At 41.0% G+C, this 26,009-nt stretch overlaps 1 protein-coding gene across 4 annotated transcripts in view; it reads right to left on the bottom strand.

The window, feature by feature from the left end:
• TDRD7 (tudor domain containing 7) overlaps nucleotides 1-26,009 on the bottom strand; it is an 82,931-nt gene that overhangs the window by 29,571 nt on the left and 27,351 nt on the right. For all 4 annotated transcript variants that reach the window (XM_001924680.5, XM_013993678.2, XM_021066290.1 and 1 more), the window contains 3 exons: nucleotides 17,455-17,528; nucleotides 14,984-15,201; nucleotides 1,397-1,983 (listed from right to left, as the gene is read on the bottom strand). In XM_001924680.5, the coding sequence (XP_001924715.1) occupies nucleotides 1,397-1,983; nucleotides 14,984-15,201; nucleotides 17,455-17,528 (879 nt within the window). The remainder of the gene's footprint in view (nucleotides 1-1,396; nucleotides 1,984-14,983; nucleotides 15,202-17,454; nucleotides 17,529-26,009) is intronic.

Genomic DNA, 26,009 nt, shown 5'->3' with positions numbered 1-26,009 from the left:
TCTATCTTCAGACCCTACTGCACCATAGAATAAAAGCTTTATACACGTACCACCCCTGGAGAAAAAAGACCTCTCCAAAGCTTCCACATGTTCTTCTAGGCTGAATACCCTAAGATACTGATCCTCACTTCACTATCCATTTAGATTTAATTTGTTCAAATAGAAGAGCTTTTACAGTTTTGCTATATTCTCTCCTTAAAGGATTCTGATTATTTTTTGCGGTCTTTCTTTGAGCCTTCCCAGCTCAGCTAGGACCCTCTGGAGGGGTAAGAGCCTAAACCATACAGACATTTTGGTGGAAGGAGCCTGGATTCTGTTCTGCTTCAGCCTTTTCTTGTTCTGACCAGCACAGCCACACTGTGGGCTACTGCCTCCAGAAATCCAGGTTCCCATTCTTTTTTTTTTTTTTTTTTTTTTTTGCCTTTCAGGGATTTACCTGTGGCACAGGGACGTTCCCAGGTTAGGGGTCAAACGGGAGCTGCAGCTGCCAGCCTATGCCACAGCAATGCGGGATCTGAGCTATGTCTTCGACCTATACCACAGCTCATGGCAACACCAGATCCTCAACCCACTGAGTGAGGCCAGGGATCAAACCCACATCCTCATGGATACTAGTCAGGTTTGTTACCACTGAGCCACAATGGAGCTCCAGGTTCCCATTCTTTATCTCTAGGTCAGGAAAAGCAAATTATAGCCTTTTAATATTTTCTATGTATTCTGTATTTTGTCCCAAACCCCACATTGAGTGCCTGGAGCTGGACAGTTTTTTGTAATTTCTAGTTATCATTAGGCATTTAGGCAATAATTCCTACTCTCAGGCAATGACATCAAAAAGCTCAAGAAACCAGAGGGTTAATCTGATGTATTACACCGGGAAGGTATTTCTTAGCTATTTTGACTTTTAGAAAATGCTATGCAATCCTACATTAAACAGTACTACCTACTTAGTGGGTGACTGCTTTTTCTATGAACTAGGTATTACTTTTTTTGGCTGCACCCATGGCATCTAGAAGTTCCAGGGCCAGGGATCAAACATGGGCCACAAGAGTAACCAGAGCCACAGCAGTGATGATGCCAGATCCTCAACCCACTGAGCTACCAGGGAAGTCCTTAGGTATTGCTTTTGACAAAAGATAGTTACTATTATGCTTTTGACATAGAGCTTTTTTCATGTTCAGACCACATTATCGTTCCAACTTCTCAAACTGTCAGATATCTCTTCTTGCAAAAAAAAGTTATTTTGAACACACAACAAATATTAAGAATATATTATTATACTTCATTATAGCCCTCAGAACTAAAAATATATTATTCTTCCTCAAGCAGCATCCACGTGAAGCACGGCCAAGTAGCAACAGTACACAGGGATCCTAAAAAATTAGAAAATAAAACTTGCCTGATGACCACTTCATTTGTGTTGCTCAGTTCAACCACCAATATGGATGGGGACGCCTCCGTCGGAATGATTAACGGAGGAACTGCTACATTCTCCACAGAGGTATCAGCCCTTTCGGCAATGTTTTCCTCTATCTGCAAATATTCTTGTTCGATCATAGACTTGATATCATAATCTCCATGCGCTTGCCCTGCCTCCTTTCCAGCTTTGTCGGTGGGCAGTGGAAGTTTAGCATAGAGAATGGCCTTCTGAGGATTTCCAGAAATGTAGTCTATGGTGCACACGTCGGAAAGCGAGGCCAGATTTTTTAAGGTGTCCTCAGGGAATTTCACTTTGTACATGTCCTCAAAGGCTTTGGGGAGCGCGCTGGCCCAAAGACCGCTTGAATATTTCACCAGCAGCTCCGCAACTTTCTCTTTAAAGTCTCCCGGCATGACGGCTGGACACCCTTTGAGCGGTGGTATTTGTTTTGGAGCAGGAAGTGGGGATGGAGGCACTTTTTCAGCGTTCAGTTCACTTCTCAAAAGTTGCTTTCTCTTAGCTGGATAAAGAAGTAGATCTTGACCGCCACTGCAAGGTTTTTCCACCTGAAATTTTTAAATAAAGCACATGACAGATATTTCAATGGCTATACACAACCTGAGGATGCATGAAGACATTTTAAATTTGAGCGAAACTTTGTTTGCAATTTAATCAGGAGAACACAAACGTATATGTTTTACTCTTCTCAATTACTCAAATACACTGCCTTCACTTGCGTGTATCACCACACGCCACATTTTAGAAATAAGCAGGAAAGTGACATAGTATAGACTTCCGGTGTGAAATCATCTGGCCTCCAGTGACCCCAGGAAATCCTGGATGCTTCTGCCCTGTACACCACACGTCTCGTCTAGTTCTCCCTGCCAAATCCAAAGCAACAGCTTACAAAATTGACAGAATACAGAAAGGAACAAAACCATGACGAGGTCTCAGAAGTGTCAGCAATAAACCACTAGGAGGAAAACAAGGAAATATTCAGGCAAAACCAGGAGTGCTGTCTCTCTTCTTCCTGCAATATCCTGAGAAAGCCCGCAGCTTTTCATTATTTAGAAAAGGTCACTCCAGAGGTAAGGTACACTTTTTCCAAGAACCGCAGAAGCAAGCCAGCTAAAAGTGCTGTCCCTCCGATGAACCAAAATTTTCAATGCCCAGCATGTGTATAGCATCCCTTCTCTAATTTTCTGTGCTAACATACCCAACAGGCAAGGCTTGATGACATCTCTTTATATAACAGGAGAAGAGAAACTGATACATAGCACCATTTTTTTCAATTTCTCAACCTTTCCACTTCTAGACCAGGGGTCAGCACACCACAGGCTGCGGGCCAAGGCTAAGTGCCATCTGTTTTGCATAGCCCATGAGTGAAGAATGATATTTCTATTTTTAAATGGTTAAAAAAATCAAAAGAATTACATCGTGACATATAAATGATATGGAATTCACTGTACATCGATAGCATCTGGTTGGTCCCCAGCCATGTTCAATGTCCTGCATACAGCTGCTTCTGCACTATGGTGGCAGAGTTGAGGAGCTGTGCCAGACTGCAGGTGACAGCCACATAGCTCTCGACCTGCAGAACTTAAAATATTTTCCAAAAAAGTTTCTCAACTTCTAATTAGACTGAAGTTAGTATTTGCAGCCCTCTGAAATGTTTCTGTTTTGTCAGAGCCTCTTCACCTGTTGCTTAGCTTAAATTTAAGAAGCCAGTCCAGACCACATGGTGCTAATACCAGTATCCAAGATGTACCCCTGCCCCAAGAAGAACAGAATATTCAAGTATCTGGGTGGATAGCTTGTCAGTAAAGAACACTGACTTCATTTACTCATTTTCTATACGATGCTGGAAGAGAGAACACAAGTACAATTGGCCCTTGAGCAGCACAAGTTTGAACCGTGGGGGTCCACTTACATGCAGGTTTCTTTCACTAAATGCACACTACAGGACCAGCTGAGGTGGGGTGAATCTGCAGATGTGGAAGTGTGGACATGGAGGGTCATAAGGTTATACGAGAAAGTTGGTGCCCCTAACCCCTGCAATGTTCAAGGGTCAACTGCATATGTGTAGAAAGAAGTTATCTTATTACCAAAGAAGAGCTTTAATAAGTCAAAAGATATTCAACTTAATATTAAAAGAGATTCCTTTTAGTCTGACTCTATATTCTAGATGATATGTAAGAGGAGAAGGAATGTTAATATATGTATAAAACATGAGGTTTTCCTCCTCATATACTTCTGCCAATGTGTGTTTTAAGTTTAGGGAGAAGTCCATGCCTGAAAAAACCTGAATTGTCAATGAAAGCAGAGGCAATCCAGTCCATGTTTGGCATCTGCAGGCATCCCCACCATCACTGGCAGACTCCTCTTAACACCGTGAGACACTCTGGATGGTATTTATAGGATATTCACAGTTTGTGCCCATAATTTTTAGCCTAGAAACACAAACATTTGGGACACTCCTCATTTTGCTCTCAATGGTTCTCCCACCTCTTTAGAGACTCATGCTTTAAACGTGGAATCTTAAAATGCCAATCTTCACTGTCCTTTAAGACACTTAAGGTACAAGAACACAGAACAGGTACCCAGAGAGGATTTGAGAAACATACCTTTTGAGAAAATGCAAAAATAAAACAGGAGTCAATTTCTCTGTGAGTTATTTACTTGCCATATGGAAATCTCCATTAGTATAATTGTAAATTTAGACAGAGCAATACTCCATCTGCAAAGAGGGCTGAGCCTTCTGGGCCCATCCTAAAACCCTTCTTCAGCCTTCACTTAACATCTTCTCAACTCTTTGCAACACCTTTTCTGAAGTGGACAGTAAAGGCTAACTTCAGCACAATACAGTCCATCTTATTTATCCAAAATAACTCTCACAAGCCCCATGTCCCAACTGCCCACATGGCTTCTTCTAACCCCAAAGAGGATAACAGTTCTTCAGCTTTATGATCCTTTTTTTCCCAATGAGTGAATTAGTTATAAGAGATACTTCAATGTTTGTTTAATAGTCACCCCCATTCCTGGCCCCAGTGCTTCCATTCCTATTTGTGCTATAGATGCAATCAGGACCAATTACTTAATAAGGCACTTTGTCAGATCTTGAAACATGACCTCTGAACATAACTAGCACACTGAGTTCTTTCAACTAGGGATGACTATCTTCTTTTTTTTTTTTTTTTTTTTGGTCTTTTTAGGGCCACACCCACAGCATATGGAAGTTTCCAGGATAGGGGTCGAAGCGGAGCTGCACCTGCCAGCCTACACCACAGCCACAGCAACACCAAATGCCAGCCGTGTCTGAGAACTACACCATGGCTCATGGAAACTACAGATACTTAACCCAATGCGCAAGGCCAGGGATTGAATGAACCCTCGTCCTCATGCATACTAGTTGGGTTTGTTACCACTGAGCCACAACAGAAACTCCAGAGATTACTATCTTAACAGAAGTTATGAACTTTAGGTCTATGTGACGTGAATTTGTTCAGGGCAGGAGCTGAATTCCCATTTTTTTCTGGCCTTTATTCCAGAAAAATGCTTAAAGATCATCTAAAAGTAATATGCTATGCTTCAGGGCTTTGTCTACAGCATTTAAATCAAGCTTTGCCAGTCAGTCTACAAAGCAGATTTTTGATCAATAAGCCCAAGTTTATCCCAAGTACAAACAATGGCCAAATAATCATCTGAACTAGAAGGCATATTTGTTTCCTCAGCAGTTTCATTTTCATTGTTTAAAGCAGATACCCCACCCTAACCACCAACAATTCCCAAATGACCAGTTCCTTGAATTGTAGGCACTTTCCAATTTTTACTTGCTTCTTCCTGATCTCAAGTTAGTTATGTGCCTATATTCCACTTTGTTCTCTAGTGATCTGGTCTCTTTAAATTCAAATTAGCCTTCACAAAGATTAAACATGGAACCTGACACTAACAAGCATTGATTCAGATGTCCTTCAACATGTTAGACACATATTCATGGATAACTTAGTGATAAAGAAAATACGCCTGCTCCATATACTTCATTAATCTTTGGACAATGGCTGAAGGGGTACTCAATTCAAAGAGAAAAACGATGAAACTCATGCTGTTTAGAATTTAAAATACATATAATTTAAAACAGATGTGATTTTTTTCTTTTTTTTGTCTTTTTTTTGCCATTTTTTCGGCCGCTCCCGCGGCATATGGAGGTTCCCAGGCTAGGGGTTGAATCAGAACTGTAGCTGCCAGCCTATGCCAGAGCCACAGCAACGCTGGATCCGAGCCGCATCTGCAACCCACACCACAGCTCACGGCAGTGCTGGATCGTTAACCCACTGAGCAAGGGCAGGGATCGAACCCGCAACCTCATGGTTCCTAGTCGGATTCGTTAACCACTGCGCCACAACGGGAACTCCAGATGTGATTTTTTTCAACTTAAACTCTGTTTCAAATTTTTCAGAAAAGTGAAAATTTGCCTTTCCCAGGCATTCTCGTGTGATCACCCATTGTCCTCCATATCATGTGTCTTTGCCTCTTTTTAATTTTTCTGGTCAGCGGCTTAAGGAAAGACACCTATTGCTATATCGATCCCAAGCCTATGAGAATCTCCCCAAAGGCAAGAAATTACTAGAAGGTGGGTTATAGCGTGGTGTTCATTCTTCACTGTGCTGGGGCATCTGACAATATTTACGTGCTGTTCTCTTGTCTCACCCCTCAAACCAGAGCAGCTGTCTTCCAGCCTTCACAAATGACCAAAATAACAGCTACTTGAAACATGGCTTTTGTTATTTTCTTTGTGTGATCATCAGCTGCTCATCATTCTAGTTGGATCTCTCAAGAGGGTGCTTTTACAACTTCTAAAACTTCTGGCTCCTTTAGTCAGCTGGATTCAGGGACATACCTGAGGACGGGGGAAGGGTCAAAAGGCCTCCTATTCTGTAGGAGGAGATGCAGGATCATAATCCTGCCATCTTCCTCCATGTTTTCTGGCTCTAAGTTTCTTCTTTGGTTTTGGATATCCACCCGCAAAATCAGCAGTCCAATGACTGGGTACTGGCATGACTTCAATTAAACCCTCTTCTCTCCACCTCTCAACAGCAGAGACAAATAGGTAACATAAAAGACAGACGGAGTTCCAGCCATCTCCTCTGGCAATCATCACAAAATTCTAGTGTCTAACGTGCCTTAAATGTTCTATTCCCACAGGTTCATTACAGTTGAATGATTAGCTTGATTTCTGCCTGTTTGGAAGCACAATTTGAATGAGACACCTCTCTCAAGCCCCTATGGCTTTCTCTAAGTTTGGAGTTAGGTTTGGTAGATGCGAGACCTAAGGACCTAAAACATCAGCTTCTTTAGGAGCCCTGTATGTTCATACTAATAAAAGTCTTCATCATACATGCCCAGAAACTTTCTTCTTAGTTCTAAGGGTTTTTGTTTGTTTGTTTGTTTGTTTTGTTTTGTTTTGTGGTCTTTTTAGGGCTACATGTGAGGTATACAGAAGTTCCCAGGCTAGGGGTCCAATCGGAGCTGTAGCCGGCAGCCCACACCATAGGTCACGGCAACGCCAGATCCTTAACCCACTGAGTGAGGCCATGGATGGAACCTGTGTCCTCATGGATATTAGTCAGATTTGTTTCCTCTGAGCCACGACAGAAACTCCTAAAGGGTCTTTAATGTCTTCCTAATTTACCTGTGCTGTAAAGTTCTTGATACCAAACTCCTTTGGGTCTATGAAGTCTCACCTGCTAACTCTGCAACATGGGCTGCTGAGGTAAACGTACAGAATTAGAATTTTCTTTCAGATTCTATAACAGAATTGGTATTGTCCAATCCAATCAAAAAGTTTTCCAGGAGTTCCTGTTGTGTCTCAGCAGTAATAAACCAGACTAGTATCCATGAGGACATGGGTTCAATCCCTGGCCTCGCTCAGTGGGTTAAGGATCCAGTGTTTCTGTGAACTGTGATACAGGTTGCAGACACAGCTCAAATCCCTGGTTGTTCTGGCTGTGGCATACGCTGGCAGCTGATTCAACCTCTGGCCTGGGAACTTCCATATGCCACAGGTGCCCCAAAAAGAAAAAAAAAATTCCAAAGCAGTTGTATGGGTCTCATTCAGCCAGTTTTGTTTACACTGGGTAGGGTTCTGTATGTTGAAGTTTTAAATTAAGCTCTAAATTTCATTTTACAGAGTCACGACCCAATACAAACCTGCCATAGTACAATAACGTAGAGAGTCTCCTAGCATTCCAAGCACTAGCAATGGTTTGGAACTCAAAAATAAGCCAATTAAAAAACTCAATTTCAGGGAGTTCCCGTCGTGGCGCAGTGGTTAACGAATCCGACTAGGAACCATGAGGTTGCGGGTTCGGTCCCTGCCCTTGCTCAGTGGGTTAACGATCCGGCATTGCCGTGAGCTGTGGCGTAGGTTGCAGACTCGGCTCGGATCCAGCGTTGCTGTGGCTCTGGCGTAGGCCGGTGGCTACAGCTCCGATTCACCCCCTAGCCTGGGAACCTCCATAGGCCACGGGAGCGGCCCAAGAAATAGCATCAACAACAACAACAACAGCAAAAAGACAAAAGAAAAAAAAAAAAAAAAAAACTCAATTTCAGGAGTTCCCATCATGGCGCAGAAGAAACAAATCCTACTAGGAACCATGAGGTGGCGGGTTTGATCCCTGGCCTTGCTCAGCAGGTTAAGGATCCAGCGTTGCCATGAGCTGTGGTGTAGGTTGCAGACGTGGCTCAGATCTGATGTTGCTGTGGCTGTGGCTGAGGCCTGCAGCTGTAGCTCCAATTAGACCCCTAGCCTGGGAACCTCCATATGCTGTGGGTGCAGCCCCCCATTAAAAAAAAAAAAAAAAAAAAAAACTCAATTTCAGCAGAGATTAAAGACCCCTGGGTACCTAGCAACAACAAAAACATTAGAGTCATTGACCAGAAGCTTGTACCCTATGGCTAGCCCACAGCAAGAAAGACTGGTTTTTTACTTTTTTTGAGAACTCAGTCTTTTTGTGCTAAAGCTGAGAAGTACTAGAGAAGTTAGATAATTGAGAAAGAGATGGAAGAAATGGTCCCTGATGGCATCACTGGGCCACAATGAAGACAAAACTAATAGGTTCAGATTGGAAGCCTCTATGGGCAATGGGAGGGGCATAGAGTGCATGAAGGAAAAGACACAGAGACAAGCTAAGCGCACCTAACTCGGCATCCCACACCGCCTACACCTCCACCCTCTCTGCGGCGGTTCACAGATGCTGGTCACACTACACCCAAGATAAAGAGAAAGAGAAAGCGCAAAAGGGTTATAAGTTTTAGTTGCTTCTGTATAAGAAAGTACAGATGTTTGTGGCATATTCCACATCAAAGGTAAAAAGCTCCTTCTAGAAGGTACCCTGTCTGCTCACAAACCATCTACCCAGAGAAACTCCTTCTCTACCACCTTGGACGGGAAGTTTTATATACACTATTTGTTTCGAGGCCAATACTCTTTCACTATCATCCTTCTTCCCAGTAAAAACTTTGCACTGATGCTGACTACAACTATTTATACTTGGATAAACTTCAAGTCATCTTCCTTTAGTGAGGCCCGAGGTCAGGTCCTTGCTCACAAGCCCCTTCAGGAAGACATTATCCTGGTTAAATGTGCACATCTTTAGGGGATGAGATATGCTTCTTGCTACCTTTGAGGGAAGCAGGATCTGCTCTTTAGGACGGCGGAAACTCACATCATGCTGGGAGTTCCAGTTCCTTGGTCCATTGCTCCCTATTTTTCAATGTAAACTTTTGTTCTGGCCTCTTTAGCTTTTCCTCTGTTTTCATTAAGTTCCTCTGTAGGGCTTGCTAGGCATGCCTCTGGTTTACCTGTGGGTTTTAATCTGCTTTATTTAAGCTGGGCTTCCCCTGGAAGAATCACAGCTGCCTTGTCCTATACCCCTGCTATGTTTCTATACTGTCCTGGCAGCTGCTCTTTACAGTTCATGTCATTTAATTCTAACAACCCTAAGAGATGGGAAGAAATAGTCATCTTTTAGAGCTGACTGAGGCCCTGATTTCCATGCTAAAAGCAATATCGCTAAGAAATGGCCAAGGCAAAAACCCGACTCCAAGTCCCAATTCTCTCTTCTGTGCTATTGGCCTACAGTTTCTGTTTCAAGTTCCAGAAGGGCAGCAGCGCACTTCTCCCCAAATGCTTTACTCTGATTTCGTCACACTGCTATTTTACCTTTCTCCTATTCAGATGGTCACTGAAATTATACTCAAAAACTGTTTCAATATGCTCATTGCGTTTATTGATGAAAATTTAGAAAAGAAATTGGACTTCAACTAAACATTATTGCTCTACTCTCAAGTCCTCCGTTTACAGCTCACTGGTGCTTTTGCCGGTACAGCGGTGTCCGCTGTATCAACACCTTTATACTCACTAAGCCTGAGGACACATCACGGCTGTTTTACGCATGACCACTTTCTTAGAAATTCATGTTTTTAAATCCGTGAATATCCAGGCTTTTAAAAAAGAAGCAATTCATTTTGCATGGGCTGACAGGTGCTTTACCTTATATAATTAATTGCCACAATTAAAGTTAGGACAAATGTCTGAGCACCCAAAAATACAAAAACATATCTCTATGTAAGCGGTGGAACTGCTGTCACCTCCTTTGACATTGCAGAAATCGCTATATTGATGCAATCCAGAACTTCAGGAATTTGAAAACCATCTGCGGTATTAGAGGACTAAACAACTTAAAGCTCGGTGGTTTGTAATAGACAGAAAACTGACATATAAAATAGAGAGCGACAATCAAACCTTTTTGTAAAAGCTGGAATAGTTGGCACAACTAGATATTTTTCTCATTTTCATAATCTTATGTCGTCATGCACTAAATGCTGTGTTTGATAACCAAGGCCTGATGTGCATCCAGCCCACCTCAGAATGTTTCCCACTATCCTGAAGCTGGCTCCCAGCTGCCACACCAGGTCTTTGCAGCTACTGGCAGAGGTTCTTCCTAGTTGAGCGCATTTACTTCTGCCTGGTTCTGTGAGCCCCTGCCCCGGCTTCCCACACAGCTCCAGATGAAGCACTAAAGGCAGGTATTCTGGCTCATGCAGAAATGGAGAGGTTTCTCTTTCCACCCATGTTTCAGAGAATGGAGGATTTCAACAAAATCTCTGGTGTTCAGTCACCATCACAAGATTTGAAATTTTACTGGAAACTGAAGTTGGCCAGAGACTCTGGATCCTGGGTGACCTCATGGCAGGGACCAACTAAGTTTCCAATGAATGATGATTCTTTAATAAAATGAGCTGGCCTGTCTGCCTTCTGCATTTCTTCTTGAACCACTCTCTTCTTACTGAAGTTCTTCCAGTTTCCTGAAAGAGCCATGTTTTTCTGTCTCGGGGCTTTGGCACAAGCTGTTTCTTTTGTGGGAGGTGCCTTTCCCCTGGCATCCCCTCCTTTGTCTAACTTACTTCAACTCACCTATCAGGCTCTAGGGTAACAGCCACCTCCTCTGGGAAGCTTTTCTTGACTCATCAGACTGTGTCAGGCCCTCTGGTTTACATGTTTCCTTAGCACCCTGAAGCTCTCCTTTATAACAATTGTGGGCTCACCTGTATTGGCTCAATGTTTATTTTCCCTGTTGGAGAGTAAGTTCTATAAGGGCAAAGGCCAGATCTGTCTTGTTTACTGTTATCCTTAGCACCCAGGTCAGTGGCTGGCTCATAGAAGTATTTTATAAACACTAGCCAAATACAAGAGTTAAGGAGAACATTTTTTTTTTTTTCTGCTATTTCTTGGGCTGCTCCTGCAGCATATGGAGGTTCCCAGGCTAGGGGTCGAATTGGAGCTGTAGCTGCCAGCCTACGCCAGAGCCACAGCAACTCGGGACCTGAGCCGAGTCTGCAACCTACACCACAGCTCATGGCAATGCCGGATCGTTAACCCACTGAGCAAGGCCAGGGACCGAACCCGCAACCTCATGGTTCCTAGTCGGATTCGTTAACCACTGCGCCAGGATGGGAACTCCAGGAGAACATTATTAAGAAGACCACCACTTTAGAATAACCAAGAGCTGTTGCTTTCCATCTCCTAGGATCCAAGAGGAATTTTTAGATGCCAGTATCCTTGGTCAACAGCCTGCCAACTTGGGCTTTCTGCTTTTCCAGAACAGCTTCCTCACAAGTTCCATTTCCCTCACAAGATGCCTGGCAACACTGTGGAACTGGTTCATCACTGTCAATATAATTTTATATTCTTGTTAGCTTTCAAAACTCTCAGTCCACATTCTGCTGTCAGAGACATCGAAAAGGTCAAGAACAACAGATTCGAAGCATCCTTCGGCCTGTATCAAAATATCATCTAACAACCTTGTAAAGTGACTTCTAGCACACAGCTGATTACACCTTCATGAAGGTAAAATTTCAGCGCTGTCATATAAGGCGATATAGGATGACTGGTGATTTTTACTTCTTTTATAATTTTATTTTTCAGTCTTTTTCATATAGAACATTTTCTATGACTGGGGAAAAAGGCACTTAAAAAAAAGGGGGGGGGGGGAGTTCCCGTCGTGGCGCAGTGGTCAATGAATCCAACTAGGAACCATGAGGTTGTGGGTTCGATCCCTGGCCTTGCTCAGTGGGTTAAGGATCCTGCATTGCTGTGAGCTGTGGTGTAGGTCATGTATGCGGCTCGGATCCCGAGTTGCTGTGGCTGTGGTGCAGGCCAGCAACTACAGCTCTGATTAGAACCCTAGCCTGGGAACCTCCATATGCCATGGGTGCGGCCCTAGAAAAGACAAAAAGACAAAAAAAAAAAAAAAAAGGAAAGGAAATACACTGCACTTAGATTTCTTCTTTGGTTATACAAGTCATCTGGAGATACACAGACTAAGCCTTTCTTACGCTAAAATTTCTGCACTCTGTTTTAACCTGTCTGACCTTGTTTGCAGTAGAAACAGCCCTGGGTATACTATCAGTGTTTCTGCTTTTCAGCACGGTAGAAAGCAAGAAGTCAGAAGGGAAAATAAGCATGGTGTAACTGGTTAAAACTGCCTAAAAATAACCACGGTGGTGTAACAGTTTACCAATAAGATGCTAAAAAAATGATAAGAGCTATTTAAATAAAAAAGTTTTGAAAAATATCAACAGATGTCATTAGGACTAGCAGTTTTTGTCATCCTAGACACAATACTTCACTAAGCAAATTCTCACACCTAAAAATTGACACTGATTGCATCTAAATAGTCCTACTCAGAATTGAGAGACACAGCGTGGAGACAGGAATGATATATCACATTTCTGCTTCACAGTCCACCCTCACTGTCTGGACAGAAAATAATCCTGCAACAAAGGTGCATTTGAGGAACCAAACAATTAAAAAATAGTTGCTTCAGCACCTGAAATTTAGTAGGAAATCACACATTTTAGGTAAAGTTTTGTTTGTTTGTTTGTTTGTTTTTTGGTTTTTTTTTTGCCACACCCACAGCATATGGAAGTTCCCAGGCCAAGGCCAGGGACTGAATCTGAGCTGCAGCTTGGCCTTATGCCACCTGCGTCACCTGTAGGATCCTTAACCAGCTATTAAGAGGCAACTCCTAGGTAAAGTTTTAACATCAAAGTGATAGGTACTCTCTCACCTGCAACCCCAGAAAGAGAAAATTTGAGGCTCTGCAGACATGTAGAGTAGCAAGGATGAAAATTTCCCCCCAAAAGCCATAAATTAAGCTACACAAATACTAGTAATTATTATGCAATATAAAACAAAGTAAGCAGAACTATAATACGTTAAGAAGAATCTGGGAAGCTAGGTTAAAATTCTTTTACTCCAAAGATAAATCCTTTATCGAAACTTAAAAGTGATTTATATGTCTATCTTGACACTAAAATGGCTTAAAATTCAGTGCAGACATAAGTTCATAAATGTCTATGGATTTAAAAAATAAAGAACCATATACATTCTAAGAAGGAGCTCCAGGCCCTGAGCCTTCTAATCAAGCAGTCTGGTGAAACCTCAAAAGCCCCCTCAAGATAGGGAAACTTGGAGTTCCCGTCGTGGCGCAGTGGTTAACGAATCCGACTAGGAACCATGAGGTTGCGGGTTCGGTCCCTGTCCTTGCTCAGTGGGTTAACGATCCAGCACTGCTGTGAGCTGTGGTGTAGGTTGCAGATGCAGCTCGGATCCTGCATTGCTGTGGCTCTGGTGTGGGCTGGTTGCTGCAGCTCTGATTAGACCCCTAGCCTGGAAAACTCCATATGCCGCAGGAGTGGCCCAAGAAATGGCAAAAAGACAAAAAAAAAAAAAAAAAAGATACGGAAACTTGAGGGGATCCTCAGTGCTGCTAAACCTGCATCCAATGAGAATATTCTTCCCAGAAGGAGTGAAAATGGAATGAAGTGAATAGGAAACTTAGGAATTCCCACTATCAGAATAAACCTCATCTTCGACATAAATCAGGGGTAACATTCTCATGATCATTCTTGACTTTATAGGTAAGGAAACAGCTGTATTTTCAGAGTTTGATATTTCTGCTTGCTCTCCCATTTCACAATGTACATTCATCAGCATGTCACATTGCCCTAAGGTGTTCTTAGCACCTGTAGGTGAACAGTGAATGATAGATGAACAAGACAGATGGATGGATGACTCTTGCCTGGAAAGCCATGGGGCTGGAGTGAGTATCACTGCCTTGGAGGAAGAAACGGTTACAAAAACACCTGCTATCTTTAGGCCAGGTGCTTACAGGAGGGAGTGGCCTCCACTTTGCCCAACAGGGCTGGGAGCCAAAATATATATTAAGTTAAAGAAATGAAAGCCCTCTGTCAAACAATAATCATCATGTATATTTAACTCTATATAAGTTTAGAAGCACCAAGTAACTGCTAATGCTACCATTTAAAAGTTATGTTATTGAATACATTCTACATAAAAAAAAAAAAAGAAATATCTAAAAATTAGTTGCTTTGATTTAACAATCTAGTTGTCTCTATCTCTGGCTGAACTAAGATTTCTAATAAACTACTCTGAGGATCCATTGTTTTATTGTAAAAGATTCTCAAGTGGGAACAGGTATGGAAACTGACGGCAGCTCACTTCTCAATTTTCTTCTCCAAAGACTTTTGTAAAACTTTTAAATCTGAACCCGATATTTTTTAAAAAGATAGTCTATAAATAATTAGCCAAAATAACTAAAATTTGTTCCGGTGAGTGTCTTTAAAAATGCTCAGAACAAGCATATGAAATTTGAGGCTAGCAAAAAATGTTCCAATACCACTAAGTTCTAGTTATTAAAATGACAAAGCCATCAGCATCTACTGGTAATAGTTCAATACAAACTGGTATAGATATTATCACATATTAATGTATTCTAAAATAATTTAAAACAAAATATGCAACACACACCATCCTTGAACTTGACATACTTCTTCTATTAATAAGAACTGATATGTGCTACAGATTAATGGAGCATATTATGTTACGTACTTCATGCCCCCCAAATAAAAGGTGATGTGACTTATAACTCAAAATCTGAACGTGGGGCAGGGATTAGGAGGGAGAAATAAGAAGAAACGTACCGTGCAAATATGAGGCCAGTGTTCAAATTGTTGTAAAATTCCTTGATTGAGTTCTTCTTTATATAACTCTTTGTAAAAATGTGGAAGCTTAGATATCCAAATGCCATTGTTATGCTTGTTTAGTATTTCCTTTATGCGCTTTTGAACCTCATCCATTTTATAAGTGTAAGAAGCAGGAGGCGTGACATTTGGTTTTTCAACAGTCTGATTTAAATTATCTTTAAATTAAAAAAATGAAGAATTAACCAAAATGCTTAACATTTTTAGATTGACCCCATTACCTCATCTTGTATTTCTATCTTTAGGCTTTGTATACTTCAGGCTCCCCGGGGTCAAGGGACTTCAGAAGGAGCAGGATTAATTAGGCAGAGCAGGACCCTCACAAGTCACTCTACGTTTTGACCTACAGCCACATGGAGAGGGATCCCAGCCCCTTTATTTTGCAAAGATGTTTCACAGTTTAATTTAAATATCAGGATGACCTTGCTACATTAAGAATAGTGAAATGTATTAGTTAACCAATTATTTTATAATTGCAACTAAGAAAGATTAAATTTTAGACAAAAATGATATATATGATATATATGTAATGCTGAATTTTTTTGGGGGGGGGCTGCACCCATGTCATATGGAGATTCCCAGACTAGGGGTCTAATCGGAGCTGCAGCTGCCAGCCTACACCACAGCCACGGCAGTGCAGGATCTTTAACCCACTGAGCAAGGTCAGGGATCAAAGCTGCACCTTCATGGATGCTAGTCAGTTTTGTTAACCACTGAGCCACGACAGGAACTCCATATAATGTTGAATTTAAAGCATTAAGAATAATGCCTTAATAGTAAGATTGAAGAACACTTTATAAAAAATAAATGTCGATATTTTAAGATATGGTAATTTTCCCTTAATGAGAAAAAAATAGCTATAAATAGAAGTTCAAAATTGATACACCTGTAATAATAATCCTATCCTCAATTTATAAACATAAATAAATTTAGAAATTTAGAAACTAAGATGCAGATCAGAGTATATTAAAAATCATAATCTATAAGCAAAATATGTTTATGTTTGAATCAGGTAGTATTTCTGCTGGGATTCAACCATTTTCACTGCATTTTTCAAACTGGCTGGTAGAGGCACATGGGCTGGCTGGTGATGCTGGCCCCTGAGGATGCCAGGGAGCCACAGAGAGAGCTGTTCCTTGAGGATGGTTGGATGCTGACTCTGCTTTTCCCACCCCAGAGCATAAGACCTGCCCTTGCTAAGACTTAGTTTGGCTCAGTGAACAGAAGGGTCCAGGATGTCTACATATATTTTCTATTAAAGGCATAGCTAATTCATAAAATTCTTTCCAAATAATGATATACAAAAGAACCAAGAAGAAGGAAAAGAGGAGTTTCTTAGAACTGCCCCGTCCCTCTCTTAAAAAGAGTCAAAGGCTGAAGCATAGTTGGAGTCTTTGCAAATGCACCTACTCTGTGGGGCCACCGGAGCCTTCCACATCTTTTTGTTAAACAAATCAAGGAAAGTAACCTAGGCTGCCAGCAGGTAGGACAGGTTATGCACAAGTGTATGTAAATCAGCTCTTGGGTGACTCCTGAAACAAGTCCTCTTGGTTCTGCAGAAAATGCTTATTCTAAGTTAAAGGATTAACAACCTCCAAAAGGTATACGACTTTACTTTCATTTTTTCAGAAAATGCATACATAAAAGTAACTGATATAAACAAAAATCATATTGTTCAATTAATTTCCCTAAGAAATACTGGAGATGTATTCCTATGGGAAAAAATGATTTCAACTCAGTAAGAATCACAGTTAAAGTAACAAATCATTTAAAACCACATTTAAATTTTGTGCAGCATAAGTACTAATTCTGAAAACACAGGGTCCCTCGGGTGGGTCTAAGAGTAGGGGGCTCACACTTTGGGTGGAAGACACACAATGAGTGGGTGCATTTCTAAACTTTAGGTTCTTCAACTTTAGCAAGTATTCTATTGTTTTCTTAACAGTTCTTCTGGATTTTACACACTTATATTCATTTATATTCATTTTCAGATGCTTAGGGGTCACTGCGCTCAGGTTAGGGTCCAGCTTTTACATGGTGGAGTATCTGAAACTATTTTATGAGTTTGAGTCCCTTATTTATGTGCTTTAAATCTTACTCTCTGACAAGTGAGGGAGTGACAAAGGACACAGGTAACTGTGCAGGTGACACGTGGAAGTGAAACAGGATAGGTCTGATGTGAAGAGGGCCCCAAGTCAGAATAATCATAATGCTATCCATGGAGGTATTATTTTCTCTTTAGGTCATTTCAATTTATAATGTAAAGAAATTAGGAAAGAGGGGAGGAGAGATACAGGCCAGGTAGGAGAAGGTAAAATCAAACGTCAAAAGCCACCACTAGACATTTTTGAGGGGGCTCTGAGGTTCCAGGAGACATAATGTGTTATCCAGACAATGTTTAGAAAACATACCACTCATTTCCTTAGAACAGGTTCTTGAGATGTGCATCTGAAAAGGCGGTGGAAGGGATGCCTTTGGGCTAAACCTAAGGTATAAAAAGAAGTGAGTTAAAATTCAAATAGCAAAGTCAACACCAAGTTTCAAACACAACATTTTAAAGCCTCTGTGTCAGTGAGTTGCAAAATAAGTCATGAAAATTCTTCAAAAGGCACAAGAACTAAAATGATACCTGGTATCAGCCCTCATGTTTCATATCTGCCAGAGAAAAGTCTATTAAAGCCTAAATTTAAAATAGGAATTTAAAAAAATTTAAATTTGGAGGTCAAATTTCCAATTAATCACCTTTAGGGGTTGAGCAATACAAAAGAAAAAAGAAAATAAAGCAAAGAATAAATAGTTGAACATAAAGAATATTTTGGAATATAACTATAAAATGAAGGACTTGCATCACCAGATACTGAAATGTGTTACGAACATACAACATTTAAAATAGTTGGACAGATAAGTAAAACACGACTTAGAAACACAACCGACATTATATCTCAGCACATGATAAAAATGGCATTTCAAACCAGAGAGGGTGCTGCTCAACCTACTGCTTAGAAAAGAAACATAGATTTCCCACCTCATGCCCTCTCCAAAATAATTTTTATGTGAATTTTACTGGATATATGTAAAAACACTTTCCAAATATGAGGACAAAGAAATAACCCTCTTACCTACACACAGAAATCATCTGTGTTCATGTCCGCCTCCCTCACTAGACTCCAACTGTCTTAATTACTTGTGTTTCTAGTGCCTAGGGCAGTGCTTGGTACATGCAAGGGGGAGTGAATATCAAAAGAATGAATAGGATTACTGAATAAATCAATGACGACATCTCGCCCAGCAGTGGGTATGGGACTAGAGTGTGTGATAGTGGAACAGCACACCTATTTCAAGTTTTTGAACAGTAAGGACTACTCTAAAAATGACATCAATTCTTTGAAAAGGAAACACATCTCCTCAAAACACTTTAATTCTAAAGGAAATGATTAGATTGTAAGCTACCAGTAAAAGCTTATTTCGTATATGACGCTCTGCAATTGTAAATGCATCATATTTGTATATTAATGTGTCTGGGTAATAACAGAAGAGGCCAAAAAACAAATCAACTCCTACTTCTGCAGAACTGGCAGGGAGACAGTGATCCTGTCCCTTGTACCAGGGCCCTAAAAATGTAAACTGGAACCTTTCCCTGCTATGAGTCAGCTTCCCAGAAGCAAGCAGAGGGTTATGAGCAAAGAGGAAAGTACAGCAAGGATAGGGCTGGGACTGCCATGGTCCAAGCGTTGGTAGGTCTAATGCAAAGGAAAGAGTCTACACAGCAAAAGAAAGATATTTAAGAAAAATCACAGGGACATATGAAAAGCAAATAACACAGGTCCAACCAGTTTTAAAACAAGTATAGGAGACTTACTACTTTGTTTGTTTGTTTCTTTTCTTTTTAGGACTGCACCTGCGGCACATGGAAGTTCCCAGGCTAGGGGCTGAATCGGAGCTGCAGCTGCAGGGCCTACACCACAGCCACAGCAACATGGGACCTGAGCCACATCTGAGACCTAAACCTCAGCTCATGACAACGCTGGATCCTTAACCCACTGAACGAGGCCAAGGATCAAACCTGTGTCCTCATGGATCCTAGTCGGGTTCATTACTGCTGAGCTACAATGGGAATTGCCATTATTATTTTGTTTCTTAAAAGACAAATACTTAGGCTGCTTCCCCCCACCCCCCAGTTTAAACATATACCATTTATTCGAGACACAATATTATCCCACAAATATTTATTTAAGAACCTACTATTATGTGCCAGGCACTGGGTCGGAGGGCAATGATCAGTGATTAACAGGAGAAAGGGATCATTATTCACATGGTCTATACATACAGTTGAGGAAACTGACTGTGATAAGGAACTAGCAGACAGGCCCCAGTGATTCTTGCCTCTGGTATCCACAGCCTGCGTAGTCCCCTCCCCTTGCGTAACTTGCTTCTAATCAATAGGATATTTCAAGGTTGAGGGGATTATACATAATTAGATTACAAAAGATTCTGATTTCCACTTTGCTAGCATAATCTTTCTCTTGCTGGCTTTGATGAGGCAAATGGCCCACTTGGGGAGGCCTGTGTGGCAAGAAATTGAAGGTGGTCTTTGGCCAACAGGCAGATGGAAGTGCGAAACAATTCCAAAGGAGCGGACTGTGCCAACAGCCACGTGAGGGAGCCTGGAGGGAATTCCTGCTCAGCTGACCCCAGCCGTGACCAATACCTTGACTGCAGCCTCAGGAGAGACTCTGATGCAGAGGACCTCGCTACATGGTTCTCAGATTCCTAACCCACAGAAGCCAGGGGTTAATAAGTATGTGCTATAAACTGCTAAATTTGTGATAATCTGTTACACAATAATTAATGCACTGACAGAATCTATATATAAGAACAAAGTCTACTAAGCTATAAAAAGGACGGTAGGTGTGATAAAAGCACATGACAAAAGCAACAAATCAAATTAGGAGGTTGAGAGAGGAGCAAGCAGAAAGTAAAGGTTATTAGCACTTATTATAAATTAAGGATAATCTGAGTAGCTTGGCCTGCGAACGAGGAGACTGGTAATCCGTGATTCCGAATGTAAGGGCCAGACACTGAGTCCTACGTTCATAACAATTTAGTACTGGTAAAGACAGCATTTCAAATCAGCAAGGAGAGAAAGGATTATGTCATAACTGGTATCAGGACATCTGGCTAACAGGAAAAAGTTTGCTACTCTCACACTATACAACAAAATTAATTCTGGATGAATTAAAGATTTAAATGCAAAAATGAAACCAGAAAAATTCTAAAAGAAAACAGAAGACATATTATGTAAGATGGAGGTAGAAATGCTTTTCTAAGCATGACACCTAAAGGCAGAAGCCATAAGGGAAGAGATTAATATAGGTAACTAGATCAAAGTTTAAAGCTTTTGTACACCAAAAATACCATAATTAAACAAACTGAGGAGGAGCTCCTGTCATGGCGCAGTGGTTAACGAATCCGACTAGGAACCATGAAGTCGCAGGTTTGATCCCTGGCCTTGCTCAGTGGGTTCAGGATCCAGCGTTGCCGTGAGTTGTGGTGTAGATGGCAGACGTGGCTTGGATCCCAAGTTGCTGTGGCTCTGGCGTAGGCTGGCGACTACAGTTCCGATTGGCCCCTTAGCCTGGGAACCTCCATATGCCGTGGGAGTGGCCCTAGAAAAGGCAAAGAGACAAAAAACAAGAAACAGAAAAAAACTGAGGAAACACTGCCAACATATTACAGGACAAAACGGTCAACATCCTTAATTTATAAATCACTTTTACCAATTAGGAAAAAAAACAACGAAGGACAAAAACATGTAATTCATGAAAGATCTATAAATGGGTTAATAAACATATGAAGAAATATAACGTCCTTAAGAATCAAAATCAAAGAAATGGAAATTAAGATACATGTTTTTTTCATGTTTCAGAGGAGCAAATAAAAAACTGATGCCCAGTGTTGGCAAAGGTACAAGTTAATGATCACTCCCATATGTTTCTGTAAGAATCTAGTTGGCATAATCTGTTGAGAGCACAAATTAGTAAAGTCTTCGTGTACATATTACCCAGAGAGTCTCTCACCCAGTACTCTATTTCTACGAGCCTATTCTAAGGAACTAGTTATGAATACAAATAAGGATTGTTCTATAAGTATGTTCCTTGTAGAACTGCTTACAACAGTGAAAACCATTTATATTCAGTAGGTGACTGGACAATGGATACCTACACTAAAAATAATAATGTAGATGTGTATTTAGTCATATGGAAAATGTTCACAATATACTGCCTTTTAAAACACCTTATAAAATAGTAATAGACAGCATGATCCAATCTCTAGTTTTAAAACCATGTAAGTAAAGAACACAGAAAGAGATTTTTAAATGTTTACATTTAGGTCTGGACTAGAGGTGATCTTTTTTCTTCCTTTTGCTTAGACTTCGCAAATTTTCAACGCCATACACATTAGTACTTTTGTAGTCACAACAAAGCAATAAATGTATTCTAGACAACACCTCCTACAAATATTTCATACATGATGGAGTTCCCATTGTGGCACGGTGGAAACAAATCCGACCAGTATCCATGAGGATGTAGGTTTGATCCCTCACTCAGTGGGTTAAGGATCCGGCGTTGCTGTGAGCTGTGGTGTAGGTTGCAGATGCAGCCTGGATACTCCGTTGCTGTGACTGTGGCTGTAGCCGGCATCTGTAGCTCTGATTTGACCCTAGCCTGGGAACTTCCATATGCCGCAGGTGCAGCCCTAAACAAAACAAACAAAAAAAAACCATACATAAGTCTTAAGCATACAATGTCTTGGAAACTTACATTCATTTGCTTTAGCTTAATACTTGAAAGATGTCTTTTCTTTTCTTTTTTTTTTTTTTTGTCTTTTTGTTGTTGTTGCTATTTCTTGGGCCACTCCTGCGGCATTTGGAGGTTCCCAGGCTAGGGGTTGAATCGGAGCTGTAGCCACCGGCCTACGCCAGAGCCACAGCAACGCGGGATCCGAGCCGCGTCTGCGACCTACACCACAGCTCACGGCAACGCCGGATCATTAACCCACTGAGCAAGGGCAGGGATCAAACCCGCAACCTCATGGTTCCTAGTCGGATTCGTTAACCACTGCGCCATGACGGGAACTCCCGAAAGATGTCTTTTCAATCACGGTGCCCATGGGCTAATGACAAACAGCCCTTCATTAGTATTCAAAGTCTATGATCTTACAACAGTATATACACAGCAACTTCTCTCTTTCTACATCTAATGGAACCCTAGCCTTCAGTACCATACTCATCTATGTTTGTGTGTGTGTGTGTGTGTGTGTGTGTGTGTGTGTGTGTGTGTGTGTGTGTGTGTGTGTGTGTGTGTGTGTGTCTTTTTTTTGCCATTTCTTGGGCCGCTCCCGCGGCACATGGGAGGTTCCCAGGCTAGGGGTCCAATCGGAGCTGCAGCCGCCAACCTACGCCAGAGCCACAGCAACGCGGGATCTGAGCCTCGTCTGCGACCTACACCACAGCTCACGACAACGCCGGATCGTTAACCCACTGAGCAAGGGCAGGGATGGAACCCGCAACCCCATGGTTCCTAGTCGGATTCGTTAACCACTGCGCCATGACAGGAACTCCCTCATCTATGTTTTATGCATAAATATATTAAAAAGTTCATCTTAATAATCTTACCACTTTAACAAAATACAATGGTTACGAATTATTTTATTTTATTTTATTTATTTATTTTTTATTTATTTATTTTTGGTCTTTTTGCCTTTTCTAGAGCCGCTTCCCATGGTATATGGAGGTTCCCAGGCTAGGGGTCGAATCAGAGCTGTAGCCACCGGCCTACGCCAGAGCCACAGCAATGCGGGATCCGAAACGCATCTGCGACCTACACCACAGCTCATGGCAACGCTGGATCCTTAACCCACTGAGCAAGGCCAGGGGTCGAACCCACAGCCTCATGGTTCCTAGTGGGATTCGTTAACCACTGCGCCACAACGGGAACTCCATATTATTTTAGAAGTAGACATTTCCCAGAGAAACTACAAAGCAATCATATACCCTCATTTTTTATTTTATTTTTTCTATTTTACTGTAGACACACGGTAAACTTAGACTGATATCTATAATATTAGAGAATATCACGTTATTTTTCTAGAACCTTCCAGTTTGTTAACTGGCAGGCATGAGTTCTTAACCAGAATTTTTGAGAATAGACTTCTGGGGCACATGTATCTTTTTTTTTTTTTCTGGCTTTATAGGGCCACACCCACGACATACAGAAGTTCCCAGGCTAGGTGTCAAATCAGAGCTACAGCTGCCAGCCTACACCACAGCCACAGCAATGTGGGATCTGAGCCGCATCTGTGACCTACACCACAGCTCAAGGCAACGCAGGATCCTTCACCCACTGAGCAAGGCCAGGAATTGAACCTGCAAGCTCATGGTTACTAGTCCCATTCATTAACTGCTGAGCCACGACTGGAATTCCCAGTGCCCATGTGTCTACTACACTAGTACATAAAGATACATGTATATGGACACAAATTAATTTTTCTGGAAGGTCATTTACAGCTTTCATCAGCTTCTGAAAAGATTTGGCGACTCTAAAAAGTTTAAACTCATAATAGCTTATACTACTTAATATTACTGCTTAATATTCCACAAGTTAAGAAATAAAATCTTTCTCTATTTTTCTATTTTGGTCAGAGCAACTTCTTCGATTTTTTAATTAGAAAGGCTGCCCAGAACCTCTGCCACCAGATGGTATTCATATTTCTCTAAAGATATATCTTTCAGTTTGCATTATGCTCTTTACAAAAGATTTGATGAAGATGTTTTACGACATCTTTAATATTCTATAACTAAAAGTCTATAATAAAATCCACCCAAAGAAAGACAGCTGAAGATAATTAGGTACGTAGTTCTAGAAATCACTGTACAAGAATGTACAAGATATTCTATTTTACGGAATTCAAAATTCTTATGGTGAAAGGCAAAAGACAAAAGCACATATTAATTCTCAAAACTAAAACCATATATAAAACTTTTGGCATACATTTTTAAACTTTTATTTTGAAATGTTTATAAATTCCTGGGAATTTGCAAAAAAAAAATGTGCATAGAAGTTCCACATACTCTTCACCCAGTTTCCCTTAACATCTTGCATGGTACAGTATCGAAACTGGGCAGCTAACATTGGGGTTTAATCCAAATTTCACCACTTTTATATGTGTGTGTATAGCTCTGTGCAATTTTAACACACATATAGGTCCAGGTAACCACAACTAAGTGGTGGTCCCATCACTACAAGGCTCCCTCTTGCTACCCCTTTATTGCCACACCCTTCCCCCTTTCCAACCCCTAACTCTTAGCAAGCATTTCTCTGTTCTCTATCTAGCTCCGTAATTCTGTCATTTTAAGAATGTTGTATAAATAGAATCACACAGTGTGTAACAGTGTGTGGCTCCTTTCACTCAGCGTAATTCCCTTTAGTTCCACTGGCGCTCTTGCGTATATCAGTAGTTCATTCCTTTTAACTGCTGAGAGGTATTCTATAGTGTGGATGTACTCAAGTTTGTTGAACCTTTCACCTACTAAAGGACATGTGGGTCGTTTCCAGTTTTCAGCTACTATGAATAAAACTATTATGGACATTTGTCTACAGGTTTTTGTGCAGATATGTTTTCATTACTCTAGGGTATATGCTCGAAACTAGAATTCCTGGGTCAAACAGTTGTCTCATGTTTAGTCTTTCTTTAAAGAAAACTCCCCAACTATTTTTCAGAGTGGCTACACAATTTTATATTTCCAACAGCTATGTATGAGTAATCCATTTTCTCTGCATCCTTGCTAGATTCAATATGATCACTACTTTTGTAATGGAAGTGTATTTATATTTGGGGTTTGTTTTGTTTTGTTTTTGCTTTTTAGGGCCACATCTGCAGCACATGCAAGTTCCCAGGCTAGGGGTCGAATCGGAGCTACAGCTGCCGGCCACAGCCACACCACAGCAATGCAGTATTTGAGTGGCATCTGCAACCTACTCCACATCTCATGGCAATGCCAGATCCCCAACCCACTGAGCAAGGCCAAGGATCAAACCCGCATCCTCATGGATACTAGTCAGATTCATTTATGCTGTGCCACAACGGGAACTCCTGAAGTATATCTGACGTACAGTATTATACTAGTTTCAGGTTACAGCATGGCAATTCAGTATTTTAGCAGACTATATTCCATGATAAGTTTTTTCAAGATAATAGCTATAATTCCCTGTACTATACTATATATCACTGTTTCTTATCTATTTTACACATAGTTGTTTTTATCTGTTAATCCCATGCCCCTAATTTGTTCCTTCCCCCTCTCCTTTCCCCTTTGGTAATCACAACTTTGTTTTCTATATCTTTGAGTCTGTTTCTGTTTTGCATATACATTCATGTGTACTAATTTTTAAATTCTGCATATAACTGATATCATACAGTACTTATCTTTCTCTTATTCCACTAAGCTTAATATTCTCTAGGTCCTTCTGCATTGCTGCAAGTGGCAGAATTTCATTTCTTTTAATGGCTGAGTAATATTTCATTGTGTATATATATATTCCACATTATCTTTATTCATTTGTCTGCTGACGGGCACCTACGTTGCTTCCATGTCATGGCTATTGTAAATAACACTGTTATGAACACTGGGGTGCATGTATCTTTTCAAATTAGTGATTTGCATTCTGGATATATGCCCAGGAGTGGAACTGCTGAATCATACGGTAGCTCTAGCTTCAGCTTTTTAAGGAACTTCATACTATTTTCTACAGTGGCTGCACCAACTTATACTCCCACCAACAGTGTACAAGGGTTCCCTTTTCTCCACATCCTCTCGAACACTGCGTATTTATAGAATGATTAGCGATGTTGAGTATCTTTTTATGTGTCTATTAGCCATCTGCCTTCTTTGGGAAAATGTCTATTC

This window comes from Sus scrofa, chromosome 1 (genome assembly GCF_000003025.6).
Source record: "Sus scrofa isolate TJ Tabasco breed Duroc chromosome 1, Sscrofa11.1, whole genome shotgun sequence".
Taxonomy (NCBI): Eukaryota; Metazoa; Chordata; class Mammalia; order Artiodactyla; family Suidae; genus Sus; species Sus scrofa.
This window is presented reverse-complemented; position numbering and strand designations above follow the sequence as displayed.